General features: G+C 38.6%; 1 protein-coding gene across 1 annotated transcript in view; it reads left to right on the plus strand.

The window, feature by feature from the left end:
- The first annotated feature begins 663 nt into the window (after positions 1–663).
- The window catches only part of LOC140244265 (uncharacterized), a 93,089-nt gene continuing 74,371 nt past the window's right edge, over positions 664–19,381 (plus strand). The window contains 7 exon segments of the mRNA XM_072323908.1: positions 664–772; positions 3,429–3,823; positions 4,513–4,599; positions 9,941–10,050; positions 10,466–10,585; positions 12,944–13,020; positions 17,105–17,242. Coding sequence (XP_072180009.1) covers positions 3,565–3,823; positions 4,513–4,599; positions 9,941–10,050; positions 10,466–10,585; positions 12,944–13,020; positions 17,105–17,242 — 791 coding nt within the window. The 5' untranslated portion in view covers positions 664–772; positions 3,429–3,564.

Genomic DNA, 19,381 nt, shown 5'->3' on the forward strand with positions numbered 1-19,381 from the left:
TTCCCATAGGTTTAATACGCGCCATGCCCCAATCTGTGCCGTCTTTAAAAAAAATGCTGCCCGCCGCCCACTGATCTCTGGAAACGATAGAGGGCGGTATTCATTTATAGACGATTGACTAGTGGCTGTAGGTAAGCACTATTTGGGCACCCGTCCCGCTTCACCATGAATATTCATCATCTACATGTATCCGTAATACCGTGGAAATACATGATTTTTACATTTCCCGGCAGCGTTTTGACATTTCCCGGCAAAACTGAACATTTTTCCATCTCCCGGCGAGACGTTTTAACATTCCCCGTTGATGCATTTTTTCGAGATTTTTATATTTCCCGGCGATACGTTTTTACATTCCAAGGCACGTATCCAGTGTTCTGCCATTTAGTAGTACAGTATCTTACTGCCTGATGAATATTCATGATGAAGCGGGACGGGTGCCCAAATAGTGCTTACCGTGGCTGTATGGCGTTACGTTTCCAAGCGATGATTCCCCAGCCCTTTCGATGGTGCAAATTTGCAGTGACTTGTGTACGGTGCTGCTGGCGGCTAGCGCAGCAGCGAGCCTAGCCTTGATGTTCGCCGTCGCTAGCGCTGCTGCTACTCGGTCGGGATCGGGCGCTCGCGCTATCATTTTGACAGGAAAGCTCGCTCCGGGCCGGTGTTTACGTTTGGTTCTATAGTATCCAAACTACGTTTAGACTCGCTCTTCTCTCTAGCAACGACGTGAACGAGCTGGCCATACATTCCACCACTCGGCTACCGTATATAAAAGGTATTACAGACAGTAATGGTCTAGACTATAGGCCTACTAAATTTTCGTAGCAGTGTAATTCCCGGGTATTGTTTAGATGGGAACTAACGTTAGGAACTTACCCAGTGCAGTCGATCGAGTTTTGACGGAGCCGGAGCGGATATGTTGAGAGGCGCGTAGGCGCGGACAGTCCCTTTTTACCTGGTAAAGTTATATAATGCATATAACACTCAGAATCAGATTGAGATTGTTGGTAATACAGCCTTGTTGGGGTTAAATGCATTGTCCTAATGATTTGAAGGAATATGTGAAGACGACATCAACTGACATAAGATTAAGAACACAGGTATGATTCAGACAGGAACAGATCTAGAGAGATCAGACAAGAACAGAGATGAAATTGAAAAGGCTAGATAGGGGCCTATTAAATTTTGATATGACATGAGATGAGAATAATGAGATGATCTAGCTAAGACTAAAGAGCTAATTCTAACAGTTACATGTAACTGTAAGAGAAGAGGGAAGAGGTGAGTTACCGGAACAATTGGTCATTGGTACATTGTAACGTTTTTCCATAGATAATTAAATTCACTATTAAATTCATTTCAGGTTTGATCATTGAGCAGAAGAGAACTTGTTAAGTTTCCCCCTCAGAAGGCATGTTTTGAATTTGAGAGTGAAGTTGACAGTAGATGGTTCTAATTCCTAATTATCCCAGGCACACTTGCAAAGTATTGTTTTGTAGGGCCAGCACCTATATGCCCTGCATGCAATACGAAACAATAAATCGCAAATGTGGCCAAAGGCATGTTGTTGTTCTTTTAATTTTATGGAGCTCTCTGCCGGGTGGGCAATTTACTCCAAAAAATATATTGAATTCAAATATTTATCTAAATACATTTATAAAAATCTACACTACTTTTAATTATCTACAAAATCTAATTATATTTATTTTAATATTCACAAATGAGAGTATTTAGGCCTACAGAGAAAAAAGGGGACAGGTTTTAGGAAAGATGTCGCCTGCCTACTCCTGCACCGAAATGCAAGGTTACGCCGTTCCCGTCGGCCAGGTAGGTAGAGGACCCACCGGCCGACGCCGGTGAAGTCTCGGCCTTTCCCGGGGGCAGGCGCCTCTAGTGACTTATCGGCCTAGGTGTTATATTATTATTAGCCTCGTAGGCATGCAGGGACATCATGGAAGAGGGCACCAAAGGCACCAAAGGCACCAAAGGCACCAAATTAAAGGTCTTTATCAGGACATCTTGACTTTGGAGAGTTCTTATTACTATACACAGCCCAGTCGCTGTATAAATAGCTTTGCATGGCATCTGGTTGTGCTAGAGAGTTCTGATCCTATAAAATAACATCATACAGTCACAGGATGATCTATACAGATAATGTGTTGTGCATATGACATTCAAAAAAAGTGATGAGCTTCAACCCCTGTGGCTTCAGATAGGGTGTTGCTTTGAATGTTTGTTACCACTTCTGGCCTATAAATGTTTGTTATGCAGTAATCCTAAAATTGATTCTAGTTCACAAAAGTCTCATGTTTACACTTTCCATGAGAGGGTTCTACCAAGGAGGCATCTTTCTTCCATCTCCCTGGTTCAACCACAGAGACTCCAACTCTCCGTTTTCGACGGGAGATCTCCCGCCGAAAACCCACTTTTGCAAAATCTCCCGCTCTCCCGTTTGAGATTTAATTTCTCCCGCCCTGGCTCAATGTCTCCCGTTGGAAAGGATTTCTTACTTATTGCTATCGTATATTGCAAAAATAAGCCTTAGATAGCACCAGAGAGCATCTATAACCCTAGGAACTTCGCGCTTCGCACACATAAACTTGGGTCTCCCGTTTGCTAGGGGTTTCAGGCGGGAGAATCTCCAGATCAGAAGGTGCTTGGGGTTGGAGTCTCTGCAACCATGCTGTCCAGTTTTCAGGTGTGAGAGCAAGGGATGTGCGTAGCTGAAGGAGGTGAATCAGTCAGAACTCAAAAGTGGAAAGTTCCCAGAGCAAACAGAAGTATTCATAATTTGTGCAACTATTACATACTTGCCAACTCTACCACATTTGGCGGTAGACTACCGCTTTTGAAAGATTTCATTAGCATTCAAGCTAGCGCTGCTCGCATAGGCATCCTGGATTCTACCGCTTTCTCAAATGAAAATGTTGGCAAGTATGCTATTACATTGACACATGCAGTCCTGCCGCTGTACAGAAGGCGCTAGTGAGTTTTACACGGCGTCTGGTCGGGCTTAGTATACTGTAGGAGCTGAAATTTTTGCGAATTTCGCGAATCGTCTTTGAACCGCGAAAATAACAACACGCGAAAATAACAACGTGCAAATAGTTACGTTCAGTTAGACCGTTGCAACCGCGAAATTAACAACACGCGCAAATGTCCTCCAAGTAGCAATTCGCGAAAATATCTGTACGCGAAAATTTCAGCTCGTACAGTAGTTTATAATGTGTTTTGCCTTGATGTTCAACAGCTATCCAATGAAGTGCTGACTTTGAAATCAAATTTTACTGCATATCATAAAAACATGGATTTTTGTGTCAACTTCGATTACATGCATTCTATACATGTATGGACAAACTCTCTAGTTTCAAATGCGAAGGTCAAAGTACTCTGATTGTATTAGATCTTTTTCTGGTTTATTCTGAAAGTAGCATTGCTTGGCTAAGAATGAGGACGTCATTCAACATGTGAGCTGCAGATCATGGCAAAAGACTGTCATCCAGTTTTCTGCCACACGTGAAATGCACTGCTCACTTGTCACGTGACCAGTGAGCGGGAGCGGATAACATGGCGCAGGAAAAAGGGACAGCAACGCCTCCCCGAGATGATGAGAAGACTGGAGAAGTGGCAGGAGAAGGGCTGAAATCCGATGGATCGGACCACAGGAGTGATGGCCCTGAAAATCAACGCGTGGGTTCTGCAAGAGGAAGTTTGTCAAGCTCAGAGGAACTGGCCAGGGCATCCTCAATGTATCAATTTGTCCAGGATGGCTTCCATCTGAAGAACTCTTACGAGCACAGCAAGAAGCTGACAGAACTAGTAGATGGTAAGCTCATACAGTCAGTTTTGATGAGAGAGAAAATGTATGTTGTAGTTAATCTTTATGTGTTTAAGAAAGTCTACAGTCAATTCGTATGTACATATCAATGATTGGGGATACAGCCATGTATGGTAGAAGCCTTGTTTTTTTTTTTTTTTTGCTCTTACTGGGTACTTTCTTGATGTAACATTGGTGAATTGTTTTCAGCTTGTCAAAACCGGCAGAACTAAATCCAAGAAGTTTGCCTTCGTATGGTAACGTTGTCTCTCTGTAAGCTGCAGTGTACACAGACATGAAATCCTATCTACAACTGTATGTTAGTTTAAGTCACAAGTAAAAGGGATTCTTTACAAGTGTGATGTCAATAATTCTCAGTTCACATAATACCGCATTTACTGCATGTAGTCACAGTGCCTTTGATATCTGCTTTTAAAAGTAACATGAACCCCACTCCCTTAATAGAATTATGACAATGGACTCGTGTCTCATGAAATGAAATTTTAACATTGGCTCTGTCAAGGTTTCTAAATCATGTTTTTGTGAAAGTTAGTAGACCACAAATTGCACAACTTTTATTAGCTCATTTTTGCAGCATGCTTTGTCCAATTCTTTTACTGCTGTGAGTGCACAGATATTACAGCACATGATTTGTTGATAAGTTTTATTCCCCCCCTTTTTTTCCCCTTTTTGGACAGTCACATACAATCCCAGAACGAAGCAGTTCATCTTCATGGACACAAGAGGAATTACAACGTGGTACAAAGATGGAATCGGACACACTGGTGAGATGTCATTCATAATGGAGTCTTAATCATTCTGAAGATCCCAGTTCTAGAACCTTCTATATGCCCAGGAACTTAGCATAACGTACCATATGCTTTTTCATCAGCATTTTTTAGTAATCCAATCAAAGCTTGACCTAGTTGTAAAGTTAGCAAGCCCATTCAGGTGCACACTTTGTAACGATGTGCTGCTGTCCAACAGGATGGCCATGGTGATGCAATAGTGATTAGGGGGATACAGGTTCAATGCACTCTCTATTCATTGGCAATCAGCTGCCTGACATCTGTGTCAGTTAAAACAAAGTGCATTAGGCTGGGTTCACATACCGGTATGTGGTATACGGTATGAACACGCTATTAGCTATTCGCTATTTGCTATTCGCTATACGCTATACGGGCATGGCGGGTCACATAAGGTAGCACACGTGTCCTACTTCAATATTCTTTTGGCACCTACCTGAAGTTAATTTCTGTAAAAAAAGAAAAGAAAAAAAAATTTTTTTTTTTAATATATATATAACTTATTGATATTCGAAAATAGACTTGTTTTGGACTAACTTAAAGCAGAGAAATCACCTCTGCAAATTATTTAACTTCTAATTACAACTTTTCATGATTTTTTTAATGGGGTTTAGTTCAGCCAGTCGTTCGAGATGGGGTTATTTGAGCCATATGATCTTACACACTAAAAACTAAATTTTATTTACTTTTTTTTTGGGGGGGGGGTGGGATGGGGTGGGGGGATGGGGAATATGGAAATACTGTAGATATTTATTTTAACATTTCAAACATGTATCAGCCTGATTGATTTTATCAGTTATTACACTATTTTTGCTTTAAATTGATGACATCATTTTTTATGGTGGGGGTATATAGCTTAGTTCTACTCCCCCATCCAAGCTCTGTGAACTCATAGCAAAAGTGAAATGATAAAGAAATCATTTTATAAACAATATTTTCCTGGATTAAATCTATTTCCACATTTATTTTCAACTTATTATAAGAATAATTCAGTAATTATTAAATATTCCAATAAAATGAGTACCAAGAAATCCTATACAATCTGTAATTTGTAACTTACCTTATTTAACCAAAGCACACATTCAGAACACCAGCTGCCACACCCGAACAGGATGGTGTACGCTGCATGAAAATCGAATAAGCACGATTCCCAGAATACTATGCTATATGCAGCTATGCGGCATTTTTGAATAGTGCCCTCTTATGTGACCCGGTATTAGGAAATCCTATTGTTCGATTCAAGCTATTCGCGTGCCCTCGAAAACGTGCACCGTATATACTTGAATAGTATACTCCTATGTGAACCCAGCCTTAAGGGTAAACAGCCCTGGGAGCAGAGCATTATGTACCCATGACATGAGGTCAGACACCAAATAACAGATTATCAGTCATGTGTGTGTATCTGGTCCTCAATTATAAGCTGCAGCTGCACCAGCCTGAACGCAAAGTATTTGGGCCGCAGGGCAAAGTTCCCTCGCCCAACACATTTCTTGACATGGCTCACTCAGATCACGAGGATTGGAGACCCAGAATACAGGGTTTTGTTTTGAAGAATTGGTATCTGTGCTGTTAGATAAGATATTAACAATTTGCATCATGGAGAAATTGGTGCAAAATATAATCTTTTATCATAGTCAACTGAAAGATTTTGTCTGAGCCTTTAATCCTTTCTCTGCATTTCGGCAGCCATTTTGCCTACATGATACTGTACATTACAATACAGTGTATATGCCATTTGTCCTGAAGCATACACAGCAGATGTACTAAGAGCCCTGCTGTCGGTTATGCGTATGTTACATTCAGGGCTGCACACTAACCCGTTTTTTCTTCTGGTCCTACCTGTCTGTTGGACCAGTAGGTACCCACTTTTTATGCCTCCGCCACGAAGTGTGGCCGGAGGCATTATGTTTTCGGGTTGTCCATCCTTCCGTCCTTAGTCCGTCGGTCGATCCGTCTGTAATCAATTTTGTAGACAGCGTAACTAAAAAACCGTTTGAGGTATCCTAATGAAACTTGGCATGTGTGTGTATGAGTGGGCGAAGTTGTGCCTATCAACTTTTTAGTGCGAATGCTCAAGGTCAAAGGTCAAGGTCGAATGCTCAAAGTATCACTATTTCCCCCATATCTATGCAATGCCAGAAGGTATTTTCTTGAAACTTAGTGTATACATGAACTACCAAATGAAGATTCTCTAGACAGAGTTTTGGGTCATGAGGTCAAAGTGCAAAGGTCAAAGGTCAAGTCAAAATATTAAAATTTCATTTTTTTCTCCATATCTCGGAAGTGGTTGAAGGTATCTTCATCGAACTTAGTACATATGCATGTACTGACTGGCAGTGATTATGTAAAGAATTTGGGGGTCATGGGATCAAAGGTCAAAGGTAACTCCTCAAAATTTCACTTTTCCCCCTCATATTTATGCAATGCCTGCAGGATTTTTCTTGAAACTTAGTGTATACATGTATTACACAATAGAGATTCTCTGGGAAGTCTTTCGCCAAAAAAAGGTTAAAGGTCAAAATGTCAAAGGTCATGTGAAAGTGGTAAATTTCACTTCTTCCATATCTAGAAAGTGGCTCAAGGTATCATGAAACTTAGTATGTATTTATGCATGTTCTGCCTGACAGTGATTCTCCTGGGAATATTAGGGTCATAGAGTCAAAGGTCAAGGGTCAAAGGCCGGGTTAAAATGCTAGCAATTTACTATTTAATACTGAAATTATAAGTACCTTTTCTCTATACCTTGAAAATTACTTAATGCATATGTATATAAAACTTATAAAAGAGTCAAAAGTCAAGTAAAAATCCTCAAATCCCCAAATACATGCTCTCTTAGAAAATATAGCCATTCATCCAATTAAACCTAGTTCAATGAAAGTGAACATTCAAGACATTTGTGACAATGAATGTCATTTTAATATTTTGCTAATTATGTTAAACTGGTATCACACATTGTCAAGACGTACTATAGAGACCTATTAGGAGAATCATGCATTGTGGCGGAGGCATACCAGTCACCATAGTGACATTTCTAGTTCTATTTTTTACTGATCCATTCCTTAAAAAGTTACTGATCGGACAGTGATTTTTACTGGTCAGGGACCATTGGCCTAGTGCTATTGTGCTGTGGTGGTTATATGTATTCTGTGAACTTTCTGAAAGTACGGATAAAACGCAACACATACAGTATCCAAAAACTCCTGGATATTCGCAATCTGAGAACTGATATGAATATTCATGAGCCAATGTTCTACACCCATAAAGTAATAGAATGTATGATGTTTTATTTTCTTTCCCCCGTTTAAACACATGGTAAATGTAAGAGTTCATTAGTTGTTTGGAATTTAAATGAATCACAATAATTTGCGCATGTGCAGTTAAACCTACTTTACTATTCCAAGGGAGGTATGTGATTTGGACAAGAGTGCAATCGGCTGGAAATGGGGTTTTGAAGATCCATCTCAAAGATGATGACAGTTAATATCTTTGTTTTCGGAGACCTAAGTTGTAAATGGTGGTGATACATCTAGTCGAAAGAAATAATCAACAACATGGCATTAAAGGTAGGGGATACCTTTTACAGACCTCCCAAAACGCAGCAAAACATTAAATATGAACCTCAGGGGACTTGTTTAGCCCACTGCTGAGAAATTTGGAAGTCAACAGTTATCTACAATTTGAATAATGCACAAAACTCAACTACTCAGTAGTTCTGTGTGTCAGCCACACTTAAGCCTTTTTGTTGCAGTCTTCTGTATTTTTTTATCTATAAACACAAATCTAAAAGTATAAGAGCTGATGTAATAACATATAGAGCGTGTGGCAAGAATATATGAGGGTTTGTAAGTTTTGATGAACTTTCTTCACAAAATATACATGAATTGATGGACACACATGCAGTGCATGGGTCTGCAAAGGTAGCCTAGTAATGTACTGGAATTTACGGTGAGCCCCGAAAAAAAATTAAATTCAAAATCTAACGGTCAATAAAAATGTACTAAATGTTACCTTCCACTTTCAATACTTTATGGGAGTTTCTAAAATGATACTCTCTTCAACATACCACTGTATTTATACAACTCTTCATTTGAGGCATGCAAATGGGATTCCCTACCTTTAAAATGTGCAGCTTTTGGTCGCAAATTCAAGTTTTCTTTTGAACGATGAGTGATTGAAAGAATTGCATGAATTGCAATGCCTTTTGATCACTTCAACAAGCTGTAGGAATAAAGCTGTCAGGGTGCTGCCACCGCTTAATGGCAGCGCCCCAGAATTACTTTAAGGAGCCAAGACTAGACGTCATAGATTTCCTTTTCTTTATTGAGACGTTGGCGAACTCTCTTGTTACCATTAGCAATTAAATTGTACAGTGTTTTTTGCATTTGTTTGATATTGTTTCTGGCAGGGTTAGGTAGGCAGTTTGTACTTCTGTCCCAAAGTTCGGGTCTAAGCTGACAGAAGCAAATATCATGTATTATAGTTGATTTAAAAAATGTTTGTTTCTCTTGCCAATGCTGGCAAATCACTTTTTTTCTCTCTCTCTCTCTCTCTCTCTCTCTCTCTCTCTTTCTTTCTTTCTTTTTTTTTTTATTTTCCCACAACTTCTGTAAACAAAATATCTGGAGAAATGTCAAGTGTTTCATTGTGAACAAGTTATTTCCAGTGCACAGTAAACAAGTACAGTGAGGAAAATAGGCTTAGCATGCAAACAAAATGTCATCATGCAGTTTAGTTTGGGAAGGACAGGAAATACTTGGTTGTATCAGTGAGGAAATCAAAGAAAATATGTTGATGTTAGTGTATGCTTTCTAGAGCAAGGTTAAGATGTTATTGTTTGCTTTGCACAGCACAGACTACCTTGAAGATCAAGGTGTTCTGTATTTGAGTCAAAACATTTGACCCTTTATGATATGCTAACTGGCTAAATCTCTCCTGGCCATCATGTTTAGCACAAACAAGAAACTTGACTGAAGTTACCTGCAGCTGAAGATAATATTTAATGCAATTCAAAATATATTGTTCCTGTTTGTACCTTCACATGAGTTGTTGCACTGTCATGCCAAACAAAGAAACAAGAAACTTGACTGAAGTTACCTGTAGCTGAAGATTATATTTAATGCAATTCAAAATATATTGTTCCTGTTTGTACCTTCACATGAGTTGTTGCACTGTCATGCCAGGTTTACCTAGAGCCAGCATTTCAAAGAAGTTGCATACGTACTTTGTAAAAGGACAGGGAACTCTTCGATATCAATGTCATGTGAAGTTGTCATGACTTTCACAATATTCTCTTCTTTCATGCTCTCTTAAACTTCTACAGTGAATCGGAGCATGACGTTTCCAAAGTACCAGAACAAACTTCTGAGGAATATTGTTTACACCCGCAAATACAATGTGTATTTTTGTCTTGCCAAGGACTTTTCTCTGAAGGTGAGTGCGCAAGTAGGAAAATATAGATTTATTTCATTTCTGGGTACAACCCCCCCCCCCCAAAAAAAAAAAAAAGCCATGAAATCAATACTGTGACGTTATATTCAAGTGACTAATTTTTGTTGGATATGCAACTTTATTCCGATGAATATATATTGTTTTTTCTTCTTCGTTATGATCTGCTCAGTGTTCTGTTATGAAAGGAAAAATTGAACAAACAAAAAGAAACAAGGAAAGTGGTGGTGAATCTGTGTGAAAGATAATTTACAGACCAATAGAGTCAATTTGTGTGTGTGTGTGTGTGTGTGTGTGTGTGTGTGTGTGTGTGCCTGTGATCAGCCAACTGAATGTACTTAAGTTGAATCCCTCTGAAGGAAAGAGTATCCAACTGCTGCGCATCTCCCCTCCCCCACAGGTGCTGAATAAAGACTTTGAAGAAACATGCAATGTCAACTCTGATTTGAGCTCCGTCATGTTCCTTGTATTCAATCCTGTCCAAGATGAACTGATCACAGGTGGTGTCAAGGGAACAAAGGTATGTAGGTGAATGCTCCTGTGAGGTGGTTATAGCTTTATGCTTTTAAGGATGTCACTCCCAAGTGCAGCTTCTGAGACAGAATGTATGCTGCAATGTACTCCTTCATGTGGCAATATGCACAAATATTGATACACATATTTACATCTGCTAAGGTGGTTATGGTCTTCTTTTTTTTCTGGTGTTGGTTAATTTGATGTCTGTTTGCAAAATAACTCAAAAAGTTGTGCGTGGATTTAGATAAAACTTGCAAGAAAAGTTGATAATGACACAAAAAATATATGATTCAATTTTGGTAGTGATCCGGGAATTTTTGTTAACTGTTGAAGAATTATTTTTTTCTATTGGCAGAAAAGGTCAATGAACTTTGGAGTTCTAACTGGGCATACTTGAGGTTTGCATATATGCGCACTAGAGTGCTTGCTCTGCTCGGGCGAGGCGCTGCGCAGCTGGAAGCTGATGACATAAACAAAAAGGCTTCCATATTGGGAAACTGGGCAATTTTCAGCATGCATTTATGTGTGGGAAATGAGCTGCTTGGCAGAGGTCTGCACTCTCTGAGTGTTTTTCTAGTTTGCAATGTTCTGACTTCTACTAAATTCTACTAATTTCATAGCTGTTGAAATAACAACTTGCAAAACTTTGCGTGCTGGAACTCATATGCGTCGAATATGATTTCCAGGGTGGGAAATTGCTAATTTTTCTCTTAAAATATGATAACTCATTATGTCAGTGTTACTCTAGATTACTAATTCCACCACTTACAAATCATCTCACACGTCCCAATTTGCAAAATACTATGTTTTGCGAAGTATGTGGCATATACACCAGCATGTTTGAGGTTCACACAATTTGCAGTCTACAGTATTTTTATGGTGGGGAAGTTTTCATGCATGTTGTTCAGTGTATGACCAGTGCAAGAATGAAAGTATCAAAAGTGCTGAGTTCACCACTTTGCCTAGATGTAAATTTCAATGCTATTACTAGTATTGCATTAATCTGCAGTGAAATAAAAAAGAAAACAAATTGATTTCTACTGGATTGAGCACCAAAGATTAATCTTTTGAAAATACCATGTTTACAGTATTCATTGTGAATCACATTTTCATTGTATTCCATACAAATGGGAGTATCAAAAAGCATATGGCAACAGACCTCAGAACAATACATTAAAAATCATTGTATATGTACAACATTCTTATTGATTTTATTCTATGCTGCTTTGCTTTGATTTTTTATAATTTGTTGACATAATTTTTTATTATTTATTAGTAGTAGTATTTTTATTATCTCGAATTTTGATATGAGGTTTTTGTAATCTTGCTAATTTGATCAATAAAAACTCAATGATAAAAAAAATCAAGCAGCAGTGTTTTTTTTATAGATTATGTGTATTGAATTCAACACTATTGGTATATGTTTCGAATGAAAGTAAGTTACAAATAGCAATTTAAAAAAAAATGCGATAAGAACATAATATTGTTGTTTATGTGTAGTTTCAACCTTCCTAAGAAGCCATGCGAACAGGAACTTTCTTTCAGCCTGCTAAGAACCAGAGGGGGGCAAATAACATCTAGGCCTTCAGCTTGTGCTACAAAGGAAGTTTTGGTTCTCAACTGAACATTTGCAAATTAGCATGATACATGCTTTCCTATATTTAGTCTATGTGATCTTGGTGGTGATCATACATGAGAATCCATATACCACATAAAACAGTAATTTGAAGATAATCAATGTCACTGTGTTTTTCACTTCCTTTGAACTTCCAAAGTTGAAGAGAATCTGATATCCAATATATTAATGATATGTATTTTACTTCAAAGTAAATTATTATCCCAAATTAAAGTGAATTAGCATCTCATATTTGGAATCCTTCTCAACCAAGTCTGCAAGACCACAATGATTAGCTGTAATGCCAAGAGGCAGGGAAGATTTTCATGTCATAGTTGAGTACTGTAAAACAAGGAATGCTCACATGCATTTTAATTTCACGAATTTCGTGAGCGGCAACATTCGCGAAATTAAAATGCACGCAAAAGTTCTTGCCTACACAATATGCATTGGATGCCAGTGGCAAGTCACAAAAATTTCATGCTGTGAGAAAGGCCGTCGGCTCCAATTCGCAAACTTTTCATACCGAGAATATATCGTATTTTACAATACTCTGAATGTGATAAATCTGTGTAGAGTCCATTAGGCCTACATAGTTTTCCAAATACTTTGCACAGTGTTGTTCCCAGCAAAAAAGAAAAAGAAAGAAAGAAAAGAAAAGTGTACAGTCACTCATTTTCATAATTGGTGAATCACTGTCAGAGGCAACGTGGATGATTGCTGGTTTATTGATGTTGCTCGTTACAGGTCTGGCAGTTTCGTCAGGTTGCAGATGAAGTGTGGAGAGAAATCAAGCCAATGGCAAATTACAAGCTGCTGCTAAAGTAAGTTCATATCATTTTTGTCTCAACAGGAAGAGAGTGAGGGAAGTTTTTGACTTCCTATGAGAGAAGCATGCCTCGTTCAGTTGTGTGTCTTCTTATCAATTCTTATTTTTTAGTGATTTTGATATCAATATTCTATTTCCTCTCCTTTTCGCCATGGTGATTAAGGAATCACATTCTCTCTCTCTTAACGTTCCATGGGTGTTGCCTGTTTAAACATGGTATATTATGTATATGTCCTTCTGTTTGAAATATTTTTCTCTAGAGAGAGCATGGAGGGTGCAGACGTGACAAATCATGTGCATTATTTGTCTCCAGAGGGGGCAAGGACAGTGTAAACGTGGCACGCCATGTGTGTTCTAGTGATATCCTTGCCCATGGCCTCAAAGGGACTTACCGGTATTTACATGCAAATTTGAATCAATTTCATGTTTGTCATGATCGACTTTTGACTCTTAACTATTTTTTTTCCCCCACCCACACTTAGCGTGGGTTGGGGTAACATAGGAATCACTCTGATGTCAGGTAGCTGGGTGGTCGGGCGGTCGGGCAGTTGGGCCGTTGCAAAATCTTTGGATCAAACTACTTTCTTATTTTTTGAGCAATTGACCCCAAATTTGGCATGTGTGACAGCTATCAAAGGAAGATATGCAAAACACCTTGTTGTTTGTATTGCATAATGCATTGCCATGACAATGGCAAATTTTTAGAAAATCCTTCAAAATGTGGGTCAAAATAAGTACTCTTTCAGTTTTACAGCAATTCAGGTTAAATTTGGGATATATGATCAGAGTAAAGTGTAGTTGTTCAAGACACCTTTTTGTGTGTGAACAAGTCTGTTGCCATGGAAACAGCAGTTTTTTTACCAATTATACAAAAATATGTGGATTGACCTAATTCCCTAAGTTTATGAGTATTTGGCTCGAATTTTGGTACATGTGACCACTACAGTATGTAGATTTGCAGAACACATATTTTTTTTGTGTGTGTGTCTTAGTAATCTTTACTTGATTTCTACAATTCTACATACACTCACACAAAGACGGACAGACAGACAGACACACACACACACACACACACATGTACATTCATTCGTTCGTATCGTAAATTAACAGTCTACACTGTATTAACTGCTCATTTTCCCACTGAAATGGTTCAAAATTCAGGATGCAGTTTATACACCATTACAGCCAATACGTGTACCTGCATAAGTGTGCAGACAATGTTGGCAAATACATGTTGTACAATCTACCATTCTCATCTTGCCTGTGAGTGGGTAGTATAATGGAAAGTTCAAATAAAGACACATTGGAGACATTTTAATCAGTCAACATTTGATTGTGCACCATGAAATTTGTTTTCAGCAATACAGCTGTGAACAGCCATATCGCAAGCCATTCAGTAGAGCTAACGGAAGAAACACCGTCGTACCAGTGGCCTTGATGTTCTTAATCTCATATATCAACTGTCTATCACTTATATGCATCACTATCACTACCAAACAAACATACAAACAAACAAACAAACATACAAACCACCAAACAGCCAATGAAAGGTGCCATTACCAAACAAAGAAAATATAATACAAATGATCAAATAAGAGAGAACAAACCCTTCTATTCTTTCTTGCTCATTTTCTCATACGTGGTCTTTCCTAAACCGAAATTGGTGAAATAATTTCCTCTTCATTTCATTAGGCAGGCTACTGTACAAGCTGTACTAGTATATTTCCTTCTTTTTTTAATGACACAAAAATCAGCACGTTTTCTCCCCCAAACATTTCACTTAATTTGACCAACATGTCGGCAGTAGCCGCATTTGCGATTAATGCGGTTAATACATTGGTGTGGTTAATACAGCGCTATTTACAGTACATAAATACATACATATAATACATATACTTACATAGTACATACATACACACATACATAAGAACATCAATACATGTGATTAACGAAATTACTAATAATAGTACTGGGGGGTTGAATTTCAAGTAGTTGCTAATAAAATGTTGTTTTTCGGGGGAGGGGGGAGTTCCTGTGGCATTTAATTTTGTTTGTCTTCTTAAACCTTTTTTGCTCTATTCATATTAATTTATTTTGTTTTTATACCCCCGCCAAACGAAGTTTGAAGGGGGTATATAGGAATCAGCGGACAGTCGGGCGGTCGGGCGGTCGGGCGGTCGGTCCGTTGCAAATCTTGCGTCGCGAACTACTTCCTCAGTTTTCAACCGATTCCCATAAAACTTGGCACAGATGTGTGCCTTGGGTTGTAGATGTGCAAGACGTATTTTTTGACAGTACCCAAAAGTACGTTGCCATGGTAACGGCATATTATGGGCAAAAATGGGTACAAATCTTACGTCGCGAACTCCTCCCACAGTTTTTGATCAATTTTTATGAAATTAGGTACAGATGTTCATCTGAATATGTTAATGTGCAAGACACATATTTCCGCAGTGGTAAAAAGTGCGTTGCCATGGTAACGGCATGTTATTGGTAAAATATAGGGCAAAATGCTTCATGGCAAAACTGCTTCATCAGTGTTCTTCCAATTCTCATGGAATTCATATTGAATGTTTGTCTAAGGATATAGGTCAGCATGACACATTTCTTGATAGTGACAAAAAGTATGTTGCCATGGTAACAGCTCACATATTATGAGCCAAAATGATGGAAAATTTTGTGTTGCAAACTACTTCCTCAGTTTTTGCCCAATTTCCATGAAACTTGGTACAGATGTGTGCCTTTGGTTGTAGATGTGCAAGACGCATTTTTTGACAGTACCCGAAAGTACGTTGCCATGGTAACGGCATATTAATGGCAGAAGATCAAGGAAAGATCTTGCGGATTTAACTACTTCCTCAGTTTTTTGACCAAAGCTTATGAAATGTGGCACACACTTTGATCTTGGTGGGAAAATGTGGAAGACATATTTTTCGGACGTGTCGGAAGCTGCGTTGCCATGGTAACGGCATATAAATGGCAGAAGATCAAGGAAAGATCTTGCGGATTGAACTACTTCCTCTGTATTCGACTGAAGCTCATGAAATGTGGCACACACATTGGTCTTGGTGGGAAGATGTGCAAGACATATTTTTTGGACGTGTCGGAAGCTGCGTTGCCATGGTAACGGCATATCAATGGCGGAAGATCAAGGAAAGATCTTGTGGATTGAACTACTTCCTCAGTTTTTGACAAAAGCTTATGAAATGTGGCACACACAATAGTCTTGGTGGGAAGATGTGCAAGACATATTTTTCGGACGTGTCGGAAGCTGCGTTGCCATGGTAACAGCATTTAAATGGCAGAAGATCAAGGAAAGATCATTCCTTGGGTAAGACTGTCTTCACGGGGCGGGGGTATTAATCACCTTAAGTGATATTTCTAGTTGATATCTCTTACTCATCAAGGTGATCGAGACATCCCTTTCTCTCTCTCTCAACATATGGTTGGCATTTCCTTTTTTCACATGGCATAAGTCTCGGGGATTCTATTTCAAATGTTCCTCTCCAGAAGAAGGCATGGACCAGGCAAACATGACGTGTCGTGTGCACATTAGTGCTATTTTTGTCCAAGTTCTTTTATCAGACACATCAATTTGCTAATTCAAAGCAATTTGTGGATGTCATGATCTAGTTTTGACTGTTTTTGTTTATTATTTCTACAGAGTCAATGCATTGTTTCATAGTAGGCCCAATATAACATTCTAGTGTAAATAACATGCGATATATCAATGTATTTGTATAAGATACAAGCATAGATTTTTATGTGTGTACATTGATACACAGTAAAGCACATACCTAGCAACACTACATACACACACACACACACACAAAAAAAAAACACCAGACACACACACATACGTGACATACACATACACACAAAGTACCGGTAAATGATGGAATTCTGTAGAAATTCAGCAAGGAGAAGAGCCTGAAATAGACTGCCAACAATGGGAACCCTGCACTTCAGCGTGTTGTTGTTAGGAGTACTATTGCCCATTTCCATCTTCATCTGGCATCCTTCCATTGTGAAGCGATGCGCCACTTATTTTGTCATCCATTTCCTCTGTACGTTTCCAGGAAGGAGCTGGAATCGGTGAAAGGGAGCTGGATCAAGAAAGTAGAGCTGAATGAGCAGTTCCAGCACATGTACTGCTGTTCCGACACTGATGTCCAGTGCTATGACATGGATGGAAAGCTTCTCTTCAGCATTGAGAAGTATGCATTAAATTATGATTCCTTTCTGCTCTGTTTTGATTTTTGTTTGTTTTGTTTCGATTTGTTTTGTTTTGTTTTGTTTTTTTGTTTTTGTTTTGTTTTGTGTTTGTTTTGTTTTGTTTTGGTTTTTGTTTCGGGTTTTGTTTTTGTTTTTGTTTTTGTTTTGCTTCCACACTTCCAGTACTGATTGGATTGATTCCTGGGGTAGGGGATTGCCTATTCTTCTTCTTTTTTTTTTTCTTAATGTCACTACGTTTGACAGCAACAATCAGATTTTCATCAAACTTTGCATAAGGATGACAAGGTGCAACAATTACAGCATTAAAATTATGTGATTTTAGGCAAAATTTTGGTGAGAGTCATGTCAAGGTTCCATTCAAAAGTTTCACTGCTCAGAGCCTCAAACTCAAACAGTGTATATATTTATGCAATTCACACTCGGTGCTGAGTAACAGGGTAAAGTCACTTGGGAGATTCATAGCAAAAGAGAGGAAAAAAAAGTGGCAATAGTTAATTGTCAGGGGCAATAGTCCCACTTTAAATTTCACTGTAACTTAAAGTAACTCATGAGAGTCAGTATGTTATCAAATTTTATACTGTAAAAGTGGAAATTTTCACGGTGTTGAAATTTTTGTGCATTTCGCACAACCAGAAACTGGTGCGAAAATAGAAGCATGCAAATATTTTTGCTTGCCATATGTTCCAGTAGTTGATGTCTTGATTCCGCAGAATTAAAAACATGCGAAACTCCTCTTACCCCGCCGCTTTTACAGTACACAGTAACTTTTGAACGAAGTCTTAACCCGTTGAGGACGAGTCCCGAGTATACTCGGGCAGAGGTCTGTGGGAAATGCGTGTTGTAGCAAAATCAGTCCGTCCTCAACGGGTTAAAAATGATGGGGGTTGGAGGTCAGAACAAAAATCTGAAGCATTTGTTATCTGCCTGATGTTCAAGACAGATTTGATGGTATTTTATTAAGCCTTTTCCGTGGCCAAAGCATAACTGGGCATTTTACAAAATTCACGAAATTACAACGCACACAAACATTTCTGGTTTTACAGTACCTTTGGCAGGTGTTGTGCTGGTGTTATGTGAAAGTGTGAGGGCAGTGGTTGTGCTCTGGTGAGAATGGACATTGATGATTTTTGTTGCTTCAAGGAAGGGGGGGGGGGGATATGTGCAAGGCTGCTGATTTGTGTTTGATTGATTGCAGCTGTGAGAGTTCATGACCTCCTTTTTTTTGTTAGATTCTCTACGGGGGCGCGGGGGCTGCAGCTATGCTTTTGTTTTTATTGAATAAGTTGATCTTTGGTGGTATTTAAAGTATCCCACTGAGGAATATTTTCCCTGAGTTTGATACTTGAATTCTCTATATAAAATTTTATTTTTATGTTTAGTAGGACCTCGATTATCTGGCCAAATCGGGACTGGTGGGTGTCTGGATAGTTGATTTGGCTGGATAAGAGAGATATAATTAAAAACACTTTCTAGTATATCATGCTAGGGGTTGTATGATATTACCAATTTACTTATATTATGATTATCTGCATGGCATTGTCAGGTTTCATACTGTACTTCAAAAATTGATACGGAAATAAAACAAAATACAAGAAAAATATCCCTTCATGTCTTGATTGTTTGATTGATATTGACCGACAAGTGGATCGTGATTGCGTCTCATTGAATACTGCAGGTACATTGTACTGTAACCACTGCTGTGCACTCAGTGCCAATGACACCGCGGCACCAGTCTCTGACATCGTCTCACGAACTGACTCAAAAGTTACACACAGTCTGCTGCTATGATTGGAATATATGTCTTGAAGTGTATTCATAAGATAATGGTTGAACTTGTGTTTGTTTTGAGTGATATTGAACCTGAAAATACTCAAAAACTTTTTAAAATGTCACCGAGTCAATGTCCTGATAACGGAGAATCAGGATAATCGATGGCCGGATAATCGAGGTCCTACTGTACATGAAATAATTCCTGTTAGGTCAATGTATATATTTTTTTTTAATACGTTTGTCTGTGCAAATTGACATTTGATCGCCAGTCAGTTTCTGATATCGAAAGACCTTTTCAATTCAACATGTGTTATTTCGCAAATGAAAATAAAAAGCACCTTTGATGGTAA

This window comes from Diadema setosum, chromosome 2 (assembly GCF_964275005.1).
Source record: "Diadema setosum chromosome 2, eeDiaSeto1, whole genome shotgun sequence".
NCBI lineage: Eukaryota > Metazoa > Echinodermata > Echinoidea > Diadematoida > Diadematidae > Diadema > Diadema setosum.